General features: G+C 48.1%; 1 protein-coding gene across 1 annotated transcript; it reads left to right on the top strand.

Moving 5' to 3' along the window:
* Positions 1-405: 405 nt before the first annotated feature.
* On the top strand, positions 406-18,629 carry LOC124405307 (transcription factor Sp9). Its single transcript, XM_046880108.1, has 4 exons — positions 406-863; positions 16,496-17,477; positions 17,546-18,325; positions 18,391-18,629. The coding sequence occupies exons 1-3, from the start codon at positions 780-782 to the stop codon at positions 18,283-18,285; spliced, it is 1,806 nt and encodes a 601-aa protein (XP_046736064.1). The 5' UTR covers positions 406-779; the 3' UTR covers positions 18,286-18,325; positions 18,391-18,629.
* Positions 18,630-19,498: the final 869 nt, after the last annotated feature.

Here is a 19,498-nt window from a genome sequence, read left to right as displayed (position 1 = left end):
GTTCGCCACGCGACCTCTGTCATTTTGTCCACCGTTGGTCGGACCAAAAAGGGAACCAAATCCAGAGCCCGTGTCCTCGGGCGGTGAACCGCGGACCATGAGTCGAACCCATCGACGCCCGGTCGAGCTCCGGTGACGATAAGCGCGACACGCCGCGGGGAAGAGCGCGCGTGTCTCCCTCCAGGAGTCGCGGCGCTGCGCACGCATCGCGGCCCGTCAAACGGTGGGGGAAAGTTAAAGAGCGGCTCGTTCTGGGGGCGGCGAGGGGCGACAGAGGGCGGTAACCGATCCATGGGTGCCCCGCCCCCGAAGGAACGGCCTCTTTTCTTATCGAAGGAGAGAGGGGCGGTGGTCGGGGGCAGAGTCAGGGCGCCCAGGATTTCCCCCATTTCTCTGGTGCGGGCCGAACTCGATCCTGAACTGGTCGCCAGTCTGTCACGGGGCTAAGAACGGGAACCACACGCGCAACCGGTTCCCATGTTGTTCGGAATTTTTATCGCGAGTAAAATCTACCTGGCCCGCACCGCTGTCGTCGGCTGTCACTTCTCCAGGGTGACCGCGCACCGTACGACTGACCGATTTTCGGAAGTACCCATGAGCCAGTGTCACGTGCAGGATAATAATTCCTTTCTTGATCTGTGATTTGTTTTTCTTAAATCATACTCACGGGGCTCGCCCGAAGCTCGGTTAATACCCGCAAGGACTCTCGAGTAATTACATTGAGTTCATCGAGTGCTTCTTACAAAAAATCATAACCATTCATCGTCGTCGTCGTCAAGATGCTGACCGACATGACTCCGGCGGCGGCCGGACAGCTTTATCCGCAGCTACAATCCATCGCCAAGTCCCCAGCTAGTCACGTGGTGAGTTGGAACGCTACTTCGTTCAGAAATTGACTCTAGTGTCGGTGGAGCTTTATCGACGTCCGGACAATGCGGCCCAATTGCGTTTCGAGATGAAAAATATGGCGTATGAAGTTGAACAGGGCTAAAATTTAATTACATCCTTCAGGGCTGAGACAAAGTTGCGGGAAGACCATTTTCAACTGCAGTAGATTGACTCGGTCAGTGTTCAACAGATCATTTATCTCCTCTCCGCGTTGGAGATAGGCGATCTTAATCCTCGAAATCCCTGTTGAAACCTCAGGAATCAAGTGCCGCTCAGACCGGGATTTGTCGCGTTTGCCAAAAGCCACTACGGTGTAGAACTAACCCTGGGGATGATAAGATCGGCAAACCGATTGCCTCTAGCCAAAGCTGAGTAAATTAGCACTCGAAGCTTCGAGACATAGTTTTGATTCTTCAATATCGTTCCCATCTCGCCTGACACAATACGGCAAAAAGTAGAAAGGAAAGAAGGAGGGAACAAAAATCTGTTAATCTTTTCGATGATGCGATAGGCACCTCAATCTTATCCAGTTCAACTTTGAACCTTGAATTAGTAGCTATATCTCTTTTGCGGAGAGGATAATCCCGTTAAGTCCCGATCATCCCGGATGATCCTTGATGTTTTGACAGAAGGGACTCGGTCGGCCGGTGCGACGGTGAACTTCGAGGTACGGCCGACGATCTACGGCTCTATTATGCTCCCAGCAAACACGTGTTGGCCTGGTCTAGTACGAGGGTTTTCTCGTTTTACGACTTGTCAGAAAAGAGAACACCCTTACCCCGGCTGTGTGAAGCCCGTATACCGCATGGTGATTTACGAGTAGATGCAGTAAAAAAGTAATGAAATATACGGGGCTAAGAAAGAAGGAAAAACAAAAGCAACTGCAAAAGAATATTAATTAAGTGTTGAGAAAAATCTTTCTGTAGGAAGTCGAAATTAATCTTCACGCAAAATATGTATTATTAATGGTGTATCCCGTTACAGTAGCCAGTTTTTCAACCCTTCCGAAACTGTATACCTACTAACGTTTTGTAGGTACAGAGCCCGTGGGACTTTGTCCCGAAGTTCTGAAGCCTTGCGCTTATACAGTGTATTTCATCGGGTCCTTTTCGTAATTGTGAAAATTGGGGTCCCTCTGATCTTCTTCTTCTCCGTTTTCTTCCTCTCTGACAATTTCCCTGCAGCATACGAGCTTCGAACGTATCGAATATCGGCAGACAAAGGTCCTTGCGCAAGGTTCTCAAGGGTCAAAGAAAGCTGCTGCAGGGTCTAGCCGAGCTCGCAGGTGCTTTGAGGAGCCAATTATGGGTCTGATCCTTTTGTACGCCGAGGATCCACTTGACAGGATGCGCAGGATAGAACTAGATACTTTGGCCTGCCCACTTCCTTCCTTTCGACACCTGAACTCCGCGTTCCGTCGTTGAAAAACGTATCGATCCGGGGATCAACAGACATTGATGAAAAAAAGAAGAAGAAATTTACCATTGCGTGTCATCTTCGTTCGTCTATTTATTTCCCGACGTTCTATTTCCGTCAGTCCAACTATTAACCAAGCTTTGCTCGTTGTACGGATAACTCATACGTCAAGGGATACAAAATTTATTCGTTCTCAAGCAGTGCAGAGGCTTTCCTAGTCGCGTCTTCAATCTCGTGGCTTATTGATTGCATCAATGATAAACGACAACTTGATAGTGATAGCTCGTTATTTGTATCATCAGTGAGGAAATGCCGGTAGCAAGTTCGTCAATAATGCACAGAGTTTTACTTCTCAACGTTCCGTCGCTCGGAACTTTGCCTACATTCGAAGGTGGGTAGAGGCTTCTGCATAAAAGATAGGCGTGGGATACCGTTGGAGTCCCGTTTGGAATGACTTGACTCCTGAACGGGAAGGCATATTTCGTATCCAAGACGAAATCAGTTCAATTCGGACCAGGACGAAACTTCCGTGAACATTGAGGTCGACGAGTATTTCGTGCCTCGAGCACCAGATCCGTTCCTTTCTCCCATTCCAGTGTTCGCCAAACTCGTTGCGCGGATCACGGTACGCAACGAATTTTTCTACCTGTCGTCTTGATCCCTGCGCGGATGAACCGTAATGCACTTTACTCGAAGTTCTCGAATCCCTGCAGCAGCACTCGAGCAGCAATGGTAATCCTCGTATAGAAAAAAATCTTTGGAAGCACAGAGCGTCGAGCGTTCTCAAAGCGTGACGCCGTTGACATTTTTGAGTGCAACAATGGGCTGCAGCCCGGCATTTAGCGCGGGGAGCTCGTCCCATTTGACACAAAGTTTCTGCACCCCTGGAACCGGGCTCCCAGATCCCTTTGGCCTCTTTATGCCGTGCCCAAAGTCCTGTAAGAGGCTTTAACCAAAGTGCCGGATGTCGCGGAAACCTTGTCCCAATTTGTCCCTTCGACGTGTACATATACAGACGCATTTTCTCTCTCTCTCTTTCTCTCTTCACCGCAATTTCGCTCCAGGCCCTCCCGTCGAGACGGTCCTTTGTTCGCTCCTTCCTCGCGTCTGATCGCGTCATCGAAAAATTTCGTCGCACTAATTGTCCTTGATGCCTGTTTGGCACGCGGAATATATGAATCCGATGATCTATCCTTGGGAATAACATTACCACGAGACCAGATCGTCTTTTCGTTGAAATCTTATAACACCATTGCTAGAGAGTGTGACTGACGGTCATAATTAAATCTCCGTCCGGTGTTGGTGCGATATGATCTCGGTGCGGCTTAGCTAATTGAAGATGTACCTACACAGGATACAATTCAAATGCTAGTTCGAATCCCGGGGATTTCGGCCCCGCATTTTCGCCAGAATTATCGCCTGCGACCTACTCGGACAAACACTCAGCTGACTCGTTTAACCAGCCCGTTTCACACTGACACTTATAGTCGTACACCGCAACGTCGACCTGCGAACCGAGCAACCGGATGGCAGATGTTCGAGGTGACAACATGGCCGTTCTCCGTTCCTCGTTCCTCGTTTCGAATGGGCTCATGGATCAGGCACACACACGGAACGTACGCATGTGGAGTGCACAACAGGGTGACAAAACAGTTTGAAAAATATGATCGATCGATCCCTGGCACGCTCGTTCGTCCGTACCTTACACATGCATTTTTTATCCTCCGTCGTCGACGGCGCAGCACCAACGCGTACAAAACCTTTTCCGAATGTCCGTCGAGCAGGCGTCAGACCAATAATTACACAGAGTGCACTCCGCACTTTTTCCGCATGACGTATATGCAGCCTATCACTCGCGGTTGTGCAGTCGGAAATAATAACCGGAAGTCGTATACCAAGAAACTGTTATACCCCTGTCGAACGGTTCAAAAAGTTGTCCTATTCTCTTCACACTGTGCCTATTTTTTTCTCTATCACTCTTTCAAAGTCAGAAAGAATTTGTCTCGTCATTGAATCGGACTGACTCTTAGATATATTTATATTGATCAGTCATCAGATCCGGGGTCACGGTGAAATTAATAAAGCCAGTTGTGCGGTGTGATTTTTTATCGGCGAGAAGGAAGCTCTTGTGCGATGACCGGGGAACCCCCGGGGCGCGAACCACAACACCAACCCGGAGGGGACCCGTAGCGGAGTAATTTATCCATCTACCCATCGACCCGATGATGTATCCGATTGAGTTTGAAGACCGTGGCGAGAAAAACATATCTCAGGATCTTCTAAGCATACAGCTTGCAGCGTTGTGCCGGTTCAGTTGCCAGACCTGCGGTTGACACTCAAGACACTCGAGGTTCGCTTTAGATTGCATTCCAAGTGATAAAAGCTAGGTCGCTGTGCCATTTTCTGAATATGGAGCAACGATAACTGCAAGTAATGAGGCTGGTTTCGACGTACGCGCAATCAGCTGTAATTATTGTTACACTTTCGCATCGTTATCGCCTGGGCAAGGAATATGTTGAAACATTGTACTTCACAGATACGCGGTGCATTACCGGCGCTTTTATCTTTACGGCGTATCAATTTGCACGCAGAAACAAGAGAATTGGAAGAAGGAGATAATTAGAGGGGGGGCAACAAACTTGTAAAAAGGACAGAAAAAAAGAGTAGAAAAAGAAACTTCGTGAAGAAATCAGCTCACACCCAACGGTAACGATTCGAAAATGTCACGCAGCGTCGTATTATTACATCGGACTCGGGCCAACTGAATCAACGGTAGTGAAATTATTTTTCAATGTTTCGAAAAAAACGGCAATTCAATTCTACACCGTTTATTCTCCGGTTTATTGGTGAATTCCGTAAGAACAACCTATATATATATTTTTTTAAATCGCTCAGCCTTCGGATCGTTCGCCTTCCACTGCAGCCAGGCTCTTTCAAGTTGTAACATATAAGGTGAGCGCAGTATTCGTGATCGAACGCCTCTCACGTGCCTGTGTGATAATCGTATGCAAAATGCCGAACGAACGCTCAAAGTGAAGAGAGCGAGCCAATCCAGCGAACGAGCGAGCGAAGTATAAGTATGAACTGCTGTAAACTTTAGGAAAGAAACGTAGGAAGTAACAACGCGATGAATATTCTTCGAAGGAATTATTATCAGTGCTTGGTTGTTATTATTATTGATGTCGATGTTCAATCTTGTTTGAATATTTTGGTAATAACAAGCAACTATGTATCCATCATTTCTCCGTGAGTTGCATTTTATTGCAGTTTTCAATGCCGCCCTGAAAATAGATGATAAAAATCTTTTGCACATATATTTTTCTTCTTCATTTGCTTTTTTTTTTTTTGTTTTTTTTTTTTGTTATTTTTACCCGTCACGAATATTCGAACGGGAAAAAAACGGGGCCAAAACTTGCCGGTAGAACAATACGAAATTTTAACGGTCTCGTCAAATCTTCCGCTGCTCGTGACGGCCCGAGGCGCGATGTACGGTTTTTTACGTACGAAATCGATGCCTGTTTTTGGAGTTTCTTTCGCCGAGGATATGAGGACCGTGAGAGTAAGGCAATCAAAATGAAGACGTCATGTGCGGGAATTTACCAAATCCAGTTAAAAAAAAAAAAAGAAGATGATGAAAAAAAAAACACGCTGTGATAAGAAAGAAAAAAGAAAGCTTTTTTACTCATTAATCATGTATTAAAATAAAGAAATACCCGATCTTGCATGGCAGTGATATATTTTTTGTACGGAATCTAGTCTACTTATGGATTCGTGAACGTTGACTTGGATATAATACTTGACCGTGTGATGGAGGGCTTTTATAGAATAAAAGTCAACAATTCACCGTGAAATGAGGAACTAAATTTATTACAGCGTCATCCCGTCCCCCTCTTCGCGGATGTTTATTATACTGCACGCTCGCTGGTTGACAAAGTGTCTCTCGTGTTTATTCCTTCTGCTTTTCCCCGAAACGGAAATGCGTATGTATAAGATGTAGGGTTATGAATTTTTATGGACGGCACTGACTCCGCGTTTCCGAAAGCTAGGAGTCCATGGACGTATAATATGTGAACTTGATGCTGGGAACCAGGAAGGCGCGTACAACTCGGGTCAATCCTTACAAGATTTTTCAAGAGAAAAATTCCTCAAAATATGCACGTCAGCTTTCTTGAAATCACAGCGATCACGATCACTCGAATTGGCCCGGTTTTCTTTTCATCACCGAACGCAGAACAACTTCCCAAATCGACTTCTGTACTTTCCATATTATTTGCTGGCGCCAGAGGCCATCGGTAACTTACGTTCCTTTGTTGCCAAGCCCTTAAGGGATGCGACCCCTTGATGGCAAGGGCTACTCCCACGGGTTCTGTCAACCGCTAAAACGTGAAACAATAAATCTGCGCGGAAGCCTTGACGAGGAGGGGTTCTTATGGGGCTCTTATGGGGATGGTATTGCGCGGAGGATGATGATGCCTTCGGGGGGTGACCTAATATGTCACAGTCTGTTGCAGTGATCTCGAACCAACACAGCTCGACAACTCTCCTTCTACAGGGTGTCTCTGGTTGGTTTTCGGTGGTATCTCATGAGTCGATAAAAGCCTCCAGTCTGCATGAATTTCATGGGGAACTTTATCGTGCACATACATTCAAGAGTCCAATGACTTCACCAAAAAGCTGTACAATCACCGACCCATCTGTTTACTCGGGGAGAATAAAATTGGACACTGTTTATGTCAACCCCATTCATACCGTCGACCATACAGTCCACCGATGGACTGTGTTGGGGCACAAAGCGATGATAGACGTACGAACATGCGGGGAGGCTGCGGCATTTGCTCCTAATGGAGCGATTCAATAGCGACGATCCGATAAAGCTGTGGGGGGTCGTTAAGCTCGACTCACTTAAGTTTCGTCGTAGTTTGTTCTCGGTCGAGAAGTGCAGGGTGTTTATATTCTACCCACTCTCCTGACCTCAGGCCATTGACAAACGGCACACTGGGGCTTTCATCATTGAGACGTGTGCGAAGGCCGCGTTGGTTTTACTGCAGACGGTTCAATTTGCATTAGCATATGCCTGCGATTTTCTATCTCCATGATCCTTATTCTCGATGAGAAGCAAACGGTCGATGGAGACGTTTCAGTTGCGGGCAGAAGAACCGAGGCACAATGACCGCGTGATTTACTGCCGGTTTGTTGCACCGCTGTTATTTGTAACACCTGACTAGGCAGGTACGCGTGCGCTCTGCTCTTTTGCCATGCCCAGCACCGAGTTGTTACGGCAATCTACGTAAATTTTCACGACACCAACAAACCAGCCTTGCCTGTCTACCAGTCGGCGTATCTCATCGCCAATGTGCCCACAATTATGGACTTCCATGCTCACCTACACAACGAACACTTGCTCGCCTGTAGGTACGCAGTTTGGCACCTTTGCTTCACCGCTTCTCGGGTTTTCTTCTCCTCGGCGAGAATTTATAGATCATTTCTTCATATTCTCTACAAGGTCAGTGTTTTTCAGAGAAACACCGAGAGCACTCCAAGTGATCCGAACTGACGCTTTATCTCCAGGATTCAATTTTGCTACGGTATCCATCTCTGCGGACATTTTTATTAGGTGATATTTATATCAATTCTTGAAGTTCACATCGAATTTTATGATTTACATTCTTGAAGAGAATCGTGCGATGATCGGTGTCTCCAGGCTTCTTCATCTCTTCCGGTACTGGATCGGCATCCGCTAGCGAATGGATCGGCCATATTTTTTATAGGCTGGTATAGAGCTTCTCATCAAACCCTTAGAAAAATCCATCTTTGACCTTAAAACGGTAAAATCCGGTTCAGTCCCCGCTAGCATATCGCATCGGTACCAGTTTTACAAATTGTGACTCATCACGACTCGACACGTTGCGACTCCGTAGTGGTTGTCGATTGCCATTACGTAGATGGGAATTTTCGATGGACAATGTTTAAAGTAAATTCGTACCGTGGTCGAATGTTGGCATAGCTGCAGCTCGCCTATCTTGCTGCTTATTTTTACTTCATCGTAAAGACGGTGTATAATGATAGACTCAAGTAACCGGAGAAATGAAAGTCGCATCGCAAAGCGCAGGTGTCGTTGTGGTCCGACTCGATACTACGTGATCCAATTATCGCGTGCCTCATTTTTTGTCCAATTCTTCGTACGGACTCGTTTTATTTCTTTGCTACTTATCTTCCCTCGTTGCGAACAAGCGCACGCGTCGATAACTTGCTTCATTGATCTGTAATTCACAGAAGTTTTTTGTATGCTTGGTTGCTCGGATTGTACAAGCTTGGATTCTTGGAAGGAATTACGATGACTTTTTTTGCAATGAGAATTGATAATTAATCATTTATTATCGCTGTCATCGGAGCCTCTCGCAAGGGTAAACACAACGTCGTGTCGTCACCGCAATATGTCCGAACGTACGTGAATATGAAATTTTTTTCCAACATTCATTTGAATATGAATTTTCAAAATGGCCACCCTCATGGCTTCATTTCGTTAATTTATTTCTGTGTAATTACGCGGCTGGACCCTTTGGCGGTGCGATTTGCATATCAATTTCTTTGTGGCTCTCATAATTGAAAGACGACCGCGCGGGCCGAACCGAAGTCGGTTAAATAACTACGCTGAGCAACCCGAGTTCTGGAGACCACCGCGTTATAGTAATAAACATCTGGATATACGGTCGTAAGTGTTCGGTAGCCCTGCTTAGATCTGAATATTTTATACTCCTCGACTTCCTATTCCCCCCGCCGGGGATCAGGGCGCGGTTAGAACCGCCGAAGCGATTCTCGCTGATCCCGAGAACCCGTCGGCCCGTGACTCTGTTTTCACCTTAATTTTCCACTTTCCACCGTCCAAGATCCATATATGTTAAAATTAGGAGCGACAACGCGGTAGCGACTAGTGTCGAAAATCGATTGGCTCTAACAGCGGCCTAATTAAGACTACTAAGAACGATTCTTTAAAAAGTACGTCGTTAACAAATACCTACAAACTCTTTCCCGCTACCTATATTATACAGCTACCTCAAGCCTGCAGCCTCGGAACACGTAAAAGAGATCGCCAGGAGGCAACTCGACTCGCTCTATATGCTAATGCGTGGCTTCCGATATGTGGGCATAACTTTACGCCTTTAACCTGACTTCTGCGAGAAACTTGAGGGCCGCACCTATATTTCCACCTTCATATTTTTACCGTGGAAATTTTCTTCAATTTTTCACTACAAAATTTCCATTCGATTTCGCTGGGCCAGGAATGGATCTGCACTCTGATTTATCGTGTGTTCAAATTTTACCATCGATAGTTTTATTGCAGAAGGTCGGGTGCATCAAAGACTGCGGAGAAATAAAAACGGGGAGGAAGATAAGGTTCGATATTGGCTTGAAGATAGTAAAACTTTCGGGAATTTGCACGCACACGAAGAGGCAAAAATACGGCAAAAATACGGGTGGCGATATAATAATCGCACGTTAATAAAACTTGGGTCTGGCGACAGTTCGGACACCGGTCCGCTAATTGGGTGCACATTTTTACGAGCCAGTAAATTACTCGATGCAAATGCAAAGCTTCCGTCAAAGCTGCAGTTCCAGAAGCGCATACCTCGAAAGATTTACTGCCGGCTCATTACCCTAATGAAGACGCGAGCAGTGTTGAATAACGCGGGTTATGTTGAGAGATTTTCGGTCGAATATAGCTGCGCATCCTGCATGCACCCCATTCGCGAATATCATTTTCCTCCTGAAATTTTCCGTCACAGTGAATTTGTGTTTAAAATTCATGAATCTAGGCGTAATAAATTCGCTGCCGCATAAAATGGAGCTAGGGAATTTGAATAAATTAATGAAGAAATAAAAAAGAGAGAAGAAAAATTGGCCGGCGTGAAAATAAAGGAAATTTTTAATGCGGGAACCCGGAGAAGAGCTGCAGCCGTGTTAACTGGCCGCGAGTTATAGGCGCGCTGTAATGCGCGTTTAATATTCAGCGCCGCCAGCGCGACAATTTACGGGACCTAATGAATTGGCAGCCCTGCCTCCTCGCCTCATCTGATCGTTCTTCTCCTTTATCCTTCTCGTAAAACCTTTTCGCACTCCCGACGACGCCTTTGCCTTAGTTGAAGATAACTTCTCCGGTCACGTAAGCATCGCGTTCAACTCTGCAGAGAAATTACAAAAATTCATTTTCCAAGGCAACTTTCAAGTCCTTCTGTGATCCTCCCAGCAGAGAATATCATCCTTTTAAATTCCAGCCTTATAGTTCCGAGGGTTAGCGTGTTGGGGATTTTAGATCCCGGATAGATCGCTCGCCAAATTTAGGATACGATTATTTTTCCAAATTCGCTCAGAAATTCAGGATAATGACAGCGTTCTCGCGTCCTTGGAATACATCCTTTTTTTTTAGCACCGAGAGCGATTTAAACCCTTCGAAGAATCCGTTCCTGCGCACGAGGTCTGTTGTATAAATTGTTTAATAAGAAGGGTGAAATTAAAGTTTCAAGGATGCTACATCATCAGTCTCTAGCTCTATCGCGGATTCTGGACTTGCAAGGACTCTTTCAGTCAATGACCCTAATCTGATCCTGAATTTAATCCTTGTAAGTGGAAAAGGTCCGCGGGAGTAGGAGCGGATAAATCAAGGTAGCTTCTTGTTTGCCCGAAGGGACGAACTAGCGTCGAGAACCCTTTATTACTCGTATAAGAGCAGGATGCATGGACGAGCTGCTGATCGGCCGACCGGAGAGCGGCAGTCCGTGTAGAATATGGAAGCGTGCTCTCACGGTGGTTTTTAATTAAAAACATAATTTAGACGGAGGTACATATATAACAGGTAGCTCTTCTCTCTTCTGGTGCCATGGGAACTCACCCAAAGGACCCAGACACCACTCGCATCATACATAATATCCACGGTGCAAGCATCCTCTACGCGGGTGACCTGCATCTCGCCGTGCAGGGCGGGGCAGGCAGGATCAGTAGTCCTGGTCCAGCCTGCGGTCACTCATGAATAACCCCATTAATTGCGCCCTTCGAAGCGTTAGGGGCGCACCGAACATCCTTCCAAACTCCGCGATGCCTATATACCTCCGTTCAGTCGCATTTTGTCATCACCGAAATTTGCAGTGAGAAAATCGACTCTGGATGTTATTCAGCAACGATCCTTGAGGCTTGTCATAAGTCAATATGCTAAAGGCTTTATAATCGTCCAGTTTAGGAACTGGTCCGATTTTTCCAATGTCGACAAGTTCGCGAAGCATGAATTAAGGTAGGAAAATTTTTAGTACGACGAAATTTGCTGAAAGTATTCAGTCGAGGTGTTTCAGAGGCAAGTTACGTAGCACATAGTTCGATGAGGAAAAAGCAATTAGTGAGTTTCAGGAATGAATCCCGTCGCTCGTTTCCCTCGGGATTTCGTCGGTCAGGCTAAAACAATAGCCTCCCGAAACAGTAACAGAAGTAAGGGGCTAAATCGATTTAGGTTTTAGTTCGAGAGCCAGCCCCTCAATTACCGTGTCACTAAATAGGACGAGAGGCTTTCCTTATACACACTTCGTTATAACTTGCGGGTCCCGTCGTGGTCAGCAGGATGTGGATATTCGGTTCGTGAGAAGCTGCTTTCGTCGGAAAGGATAAAAGTGTGTTAAAAATCCATTTGTCCGAGTTGCCTCTGTGGCGCCGAGTTCTCAGACGCCGCTATATAGATAAAAGAAACGACGGCACGTGCCGCCCGGAAGCGTCGCCATATTGTCGATCGTGTCAGTGTGCATCCAGTTCACAACTTTATACGTTTAATTGACGAGTACTCAAGTTCATCGAGCAAATGAGTACCAGCTATCACTGGCTTATACAGCACTGCGGGTAAAAAAATCTGTTACTTTCATCCCACGCGCACCTGACATTTAATACAAAATGCGCTAATTTCATGTTCTTGTTTCTTGTTTTTTTTATTTTTTTTTATTCCTGTTTGTTTTTCATCAAAATTGACTCCGAGTACAAACATCCTTTGCATCATCCATTATTTATGTTATGTGTAGGTACTTTACACTTTATTCCGCTACCCACAAACACTTGGCCCTATAGAAACAACGGAGAACTCTTTGCTGCGATAATGCGCTTGCCCGAGGTTGTTTATACGAGTAACGAGCATGTCCAATCGTATAGTAAATGCTCTGCGGTTTGTTCGTGACTTGGAGGGATCTTTGCGCGTGCATGGCGTGAGTTTTCGAAATTAAATAAAAGGGCCAAGGCGCGATTTTTGTTCCCTGCTACTGTCATACGTGCGTTAACAATCCTCGAATGAAGTGAATGTTTGACCTAGTTTTCATGTCGACTAGATTAATGTGTTACGTTTTACATAATTCATACCGAGTAAAGCCTTTTTACTGTTTTTATTTTATTGTTTCGTTAACGAACGTAATGACAGAACATTTTAGATTTATTTTCTCGGTGTAGAATCGCTGTATATTTTTTTCTCTGTTTTATAATCTACGCGCATATAATCAATCTAGCATTTTCTATTCTGTTTTTTGAACTAGTTGTAGATCATTTTTAGCCCACATGGCACGAAGGTGTATAAATTAAATTAAAAAATATGATTCATGCTTGTACGAGATTAATTATCGCCCGTTGATCGCGGGTGACGATTAAATTTCGTGACTTAGTTTGTACCGAATATTGTGTTAGGTGCTCTGCATCGGAGGCTAAGGCTTCTCCGAGAGCATGTTTAATCGATGTTAACCAAGGTAAACTTCTTCAGGAATGAGATTTGAATTTAATAAAGCGAGCAGCGATTAGCTCTCGTGCTCAATAATCCACATCACGCGAGATCAACCGAACTAAACCCAACTTGACGCAGCTGACCACATGCGACGAAAAAAATTACAAATTAAAATTCCTCTCTCACCCGTTCAGAAAAATGAAGAAACTTGAGCTAAAAAAAAGTCCTCCGCACAAAATTCTTCCGCCGTACAAAACTAACCCGCAAAAAACTTACACCTGCAGTGATTCGCGTAATACTTCGGCTATCTGCACACTATTTCACAAATAATTCATACCCCGAAAAATGGCAAAAAAAAAAACAAACATTCTCTGACAGCGGTTGGGGCGATTATTTTCCACCCCGTAACCGCGGGCGACCCTCGACGCAAATTATTTCGATATACAGCCGATCCAGCGCGGCAATTAATCTATCCGACAGGTCGACAGCTCCGCTCGGTTGGTTCGCGAAACGTTAGTAGATACCGTAAACCGTCGGTTGCGGTTCGCCGCGGTTTTCCCGCTTCGCACCCCGGGCGTCGCGGCGCCGCTTCGTCAGACGGCTGTCAGTCCTCTCCGCAGCCCTGGAAGGGTGGACGTGCGTCCTTCCCTTTCGCCCACGCGCTGACACCCACCCAGCTGTCACGTGCTGTTGACCAACGAGCCGCACCGCGTGCGGTGGTTTCGGTTCCGGTACGGTGACTCGGGGAACGTCGAATTGTGCTTCTTTCTAATGGCCGCAGTGATGGCTGAGCTAACGCCACTAATCGTCCCCGACTTGTAAACCGGACGGCAGCCGAAGGGCATGGCCCAGGATTTTGGAATCCGCGTATCGTGGTGCGATTCCGGGAAGGTTCCGCGTCTGCGAGCGAACTCTTCTCAACGGCTGGCTGGCTTCTTCGACTTTTAATTTATGCGCCGCGGTGCTCGAGGGCCCCGGGCGTTATTAAGGCAGCCAGTGAACACAGCAGCCGGGCCCAAGGTCCGTTGGGTCAGTTGGGTCACCGAGATGGGGCCCTAAAACAAAGGATACAAAGGACGCCGCTGACGGCGGAGGCGTCGGGCTGACTTCTTCTCGACTCGTAATCAGCGCGGTTTGATATGTCGGGTACTTTTTTAGCTGATCGACCTGGTAATGAGGTTATCATTCCCTCCGTGGCAAGCCCCGCAAACCCCAGCCTGTAATTACCTCGCGAAGATTGAAAAGGCGTCGATATATACGGTCGTCTCGTTGGCGCCGCGCGGATACTCGCCCCCTTTATACCCCTGGCCAATTACCGCCATCAACCCCCACAGCCCGGTTCAGCCGCTCGATTACTTTCCGAGTACGCACCCCGTGCACTCTACTCATTCGTACGCGATCCTGTTGCTCGCAGCGAACGCTGATGAATTTCTAATGGAAATTGTCTTTCTAATTGCGAACGAGGTACAAGAACAGTATAAGGGTCAATATTTTATATAGAATCGTCTGGGGAGAATTTTCACTCCGTTCAACGTGGCGGGTGCGCCTCTCATTTTCGCAGACCACTGAATCAAATTTCAAATTTTCCAAGAGTTAGCTGTCTCGGCGTATCGTTTTGCTTCCATTCAAAATTTCGATTCACTTTTATTTTTATTAATCACTGAACTTCGTCACCTAGTGAAATTTCACAAAAAAGTCGAGCTATTAAAACAAAGGGTCTCTGAATAAGTTTCGTCAACGATTTTTTCTACCCGTCGTTTTTCATCACGAATGCTCTCAGCCCCCCCTGCCCGCCAAACAAGTTTCGGTGTTAGAACATAATTAAGCGAGTCTACAGTTGTCATACACTGACATCTAACATCATTTACGATTTGAAACATCTGCATCGTCCTTGTCTGCACGGGTTTAATGCTACGATCCTAGATTCTAGACACGATTCGTTTTTCGAACGATTAAGCGACTGCTGTAATCTAGTCAAGTCTTCGTTCTTCTTCTCAACGGTTTACCTTGAAAATTGCATAATTATTTATTTATACTTCCTTTCTCGAGTATCGGATAAAAGAAAAAAAATTCCTCCTCAGGCGTTGAAGTACCTAGATACGGTCATTGTAGTAATTTTTTTCTCGAGCTCATATCGTGATAGTGCAGAGAAAATACCGGCGAAGTAATCTGGAAGAAAAAGGCTAAACCGCGTGACGCTCATTGCTCGGATCAGGGCATCTCGTGTCTTGTAAGCGAAGCAACTATTCGAGTCCTGCATCCTTTCCCCCAGGACCAGCAGCACCGGTTGCCGCGATTGGAAGTCGCCGTTGTCCCCGGAAGAGCCGGGGCATTGTTGGCGCGGATCAATACGGTTGAACCAACCCTCGCGCGTACCTGGGGTCCTGAGTCGTGCAGATGCTCGCGTAGGGTGGCATGGGCGTGGCCTCTGACGCTCGCGGAGATGCGCTCTGGGTTCGGGGTCCCGGTTAATCCGGAGGATAGGAGTCCCGGTCGGAGTGACGTCGGCGATACGCGGTCGGCGCTTCGCCGCGGCGTCTGCAGCGAAGTTGGCAGGTCCTCGGACCTGGTTTTGGGGCGTGTCGCCGGGATGGCGCCGACTGTTAATGGCCGCAGCAGCCAGACTTTAATTTCCTGTCGCTTCCGTAGAATCCCGAGCGTCGCGGCGCGCCGACTCGATGCCCGAGCTCCCGAAGTTTCAGTAGTCACCCCGAGGCCTCGGCTCCAAGAACCGAGACCCTGGAGACGGACGATTTGCATGAAAGTGTTCTTGATGCGGAGTTACGAACCGCCCTGCCGCCGCGCCGGAGGCCTCATTATCCTCCGGTGCTCGGCTCCATCTAGCGCTCCTCCGTAGTCAACGGTAATCTCGAGCTATTACAGCTCCGCGAGATGACGTCGTTAGTCCTCGCAGAGGGATACTCCGAGTCCAGACTGCGCACGGTTTTTCTGATCATCCGGGTCCACCCGACCTTACTTTGCCTTCTCCGTGCACGCGGGAATGATCCTTCGTGTCGTCCTGGAATACCCGGAATAGGAGATATTTTTTTACCACCTAGGTCCGCGTAGTATTGTGCGTGCTTATTGGATATGAGACTCTCTGGATATGAGACGGTTATAAGTACATCAGCGGAAAGAATCATTGTATGTAGGTATATGTATACTGAAAATCAGTGAAATGCCAATGAAAAATCACTGATTCGTTAGTGGACGTGCACTGGTTCTTGCCAGTAACTGGTAATCAGTGGACTTTCACTGATTTAAATTTGGAGAGTTGATCTATATTATTATGTACAACCTACGACCATGCACCCGAGCTGCGCAGCGATCGATTTAAGCAGTGATCCTTGCGTCGTGATCCGCGACTACAAAGACCACGGAACTCGATGATGATTTTCACCTGTTTCTTAGCTCTCCAGGTCTCGCTCTAATCCTCGTTCTCTCCTCGTGTTTCAGGATCACCCGGGGCTGCGCGGAACCCCGCTGGCTATGCTGGCAGCGCAGTGCAACAAGCTGAGCAGCAAAAGTCCGCCACCCTTGGCGGACGCAGCGGTGGGCAAGGGGTTCCACCCGTGGAAAAAGAGCCCGCAGAGCAGCGGGAGCTCGCCGCAACACTCGGGGGGCGGCGGTGGCGGCGGCGGCTGCACGACCACAACGGGGGTGACGCAGAGGCCGACGGCGACGAGCAGCGCCGGTAGCACCGGAGGCTACGCCAGGCCTCCGGTAACCTCGTGCGCCTCGACGGCCCCCCAGTACGGAAGCGACCTCTACTTTCCCGGCACGGCTAGCGCCCAGCCGGCGAGCGACCCCCACCACCACCAGAGCAGCCTGCTCGGTAAGGTGGAGGGTGCGACCCTGGGTTCCGTGTACGGAAGACACCCTTACGAGTCGTGGCCGTTCAACGCTATGCCGGGAGCGACGCACGGCGGTATCAAGGCCGGGGACGGGGGCTGGTGGGACGTTCACAGCGCGGCGACCGGCGGGTGGCTGGACGTCAGCGGGACCGTCGGCGTCGGCGTCCACGCCGCCCAGATGGCCAACTACTCGGCGGATTACTCGACGAGCCTCGCCCTCGCCGGCAATCACTTGTTGGGCTCGACGACGGCCGGCCATAATCTGCTTCAAGACACTTACAAGTCGATGCTGCCCGGCGGGCCACCCGGCTTCGGGTTGCACCACCACGCGACGAGCGGGGGCGGGGCCGGGAGCCCCCAGGGGGCCGGAGGCGCCGGCGTTGCCCAGGCACCCTCGCCGAGGTCGCAGAGGAGATACACCGGCCGGGCGACCTGCGACTGCCCGAACTGCCAGGAGGCAGAGCGACTCGGACCTGCCGGTGTTCACCTGAGGAAGAAGAACATCCACAGCTGCCACATCCCCGGGTGCGGGAAGGTCTACGGGAAGACGTCTCATCTGAAGGCCCATTTGCGGTGGCACACTGGTGAGCGACCGTTTGTTTGCAACTGGCTATTCTGTGGAAAGCGGTTCACACGTTCGGATGAGTTGCAGCGGCACCTTCGAACCCACACCGGAGAAAAGAGATTCGCCTGCCCGGTCTGCAACAAGCGATTCATGCGCAGCGACCACCTCGCGAAGCACGTCAAGACGCACAGCAGCAGCAGCAGCAGCGGCAGCAGCGGGGCGAGCAAAGGCAAGGGGGCGGCGGGGGCGGGCAGCTCGTCGGCCGAGTCCTGCTCCGACAGCGAGGACAACGCGAGTCAGCAGAGTCCCATTTCGGGGCCCCTGGTTCAGGGGGCCCTGGACAGCAGCACGGCGGGTCAGCCGAGCACCAACAGCACCCAGCAGCAACCGGCAACCCCCATGACCCCAATGCAGATGACCCCTCCAACCCCGCTGACACCCCATCATCCCCACCACCCGCATCTCCCGCCGCTAATGGGCCACCACCCCCACCATCATCATCACGCAACCACCGTGGTTCCCACCACCCACCACCATCATCATCATCACACGGGGATGAGCATGCACTGAGCCCGGTGGGGCCCGGAGCCGCATGCGCCAACAACGCAACGGCCCTGGGCTCCCCCCTATCTTACCCCCTGAACCTTAACCTGATCCACCACCACCATCATCACCATCATCAGGCCGCTGCGGTCGCCGCAGCCGCGGCAGCCGCGGCCGCCGCCAATCATCACCACAATTCCTACTCTATGCAGCAAAATCCTGGCACCCCGGGCACGGCGCAGACCCCCTCACCCTCCTCACCCGCCCCTGTACATAGTCTCTAGGTACGTGTAACGAGATGAGATGAATATTAACCCGACACCCACCCCCACCCCCCCTATACCTTGACTGCATATACGTGCGAGGGTCAATGCTATCGTTCGACCCTACCTCCCCTCTACCCCCACCCCTTTGCCGGATTTTGACCAAATTTTATTCTGGGTGGAAAATCCTGATAATTCGTTCTCTGTGTAAAATATGTTGCTGCTGTAATTTTTGATATTGTGTCTGGCTCCTCCGCCTCTGCCTCTGCCTCCGCCCCCGACCTCGTCGTCAACCAACCCCCGGACCGCGACCCTACGACCCTATACTGCATTATATGAAATTATTAGAAAACGAACTATGCGACGTAAAGTTGGAAGATAAAGTAACGGAACAAAGATAAATAACTAGATGAGAAACACCAATACAAACATGTAAATACTATACATAGTGCGTGAAAGATGATATTATATTTAAAACGATATAATATTGTATAAACAAAAAACAAAAACAAAAAAGAAAACAAAAAACGAGAGAGACAAAGAAAGGAAAACATACACACGGATGTACACCAAACACGATACTTATATAACCCCTTCGGCGCACACAAAAACTAGCCCCGAATTTTCTCAACTCCTGGCTAAGTTCCAAATATCATATCGCACTTCCTTCTCGCGATTCTCTAAAAAGAATCTCGATCCAATCGGTGAAAAGTGCCAGAATCCGTAGAAATCTCAATATTTTCTGTACCTCGTTCTCTTTCACCGTTTCTCTTTCTTCTTTGACTACGCAGACGCAAGTTTCCACCATAAGCCCTGGTGTGGAAAACCTTGGACACAATCTCATTAATTATGACATTTGGAACATAGCCTCGGACTGGCCCGCATATCACGCCCCCCTCTCTCCTCCCTTCTAAAGCTAGTATCATACTATAATTAATTAATTATTATTAAAATATTATTATAAATATTATTAATGAAAAATCATTTACAAAAAAAAAAAAAATGAGGAAAAAAAACTATACAAAAAAAAAAGATACAGAGGATAATAAACGATGCTTTTGTGAATAACGCGTACTTAGACTCAATTCGACTACATCATTGCCCACCGCCTATTTATGCCCTGCTCCGCCCTACGACCCGACTCTCTTCCTCTCACTCGACCCCATCTTCCGTACTCACCTGAATCCCGATAGAAAAACCAAAAATCCATAAAAAAAAAAACCAAAAACGAAAA

This window comes from Diprion similis, chromosome 4, assembly GCF_021155765.1.
Source record: "Diprion similis isolate iyDipSimi1 chromosome 4, iyDipSimi1.1, whole genome shotgun sequence".
Taxonomy (NCBI): Eukaryota; Metazoa; Arthropoda; class Insecta; order Hymenoptera; family Diprionidae; genus Diprion; species Diprion similis.
This window is presented reverse-complemented; position numbering and strand designations above follow the sequence as displayed.

Coding starts and splice junctions, on each gene's coding strand:
- LOC124405307 (XM_046880108.1), top strand. CDS start 780: ATGCTGACCGACATGACTCCGGCGGCGGCCGGACAGCTTTATCCGCAG. Junction 864..16,495: donor AGTCCCCAGCTAGTCACGTG/GTGAGTTGGAAC, acceptor CTCGTGTTTCAG/GATCACCCGGGGCTGCGCGG. Junction 17,478..17,545: donor CCATTTGCGGTGGCACACTG/GTGAGCGACCGT, acceptor GATGAGTTGCAG/CGGCACCTTCGAACCCACAC.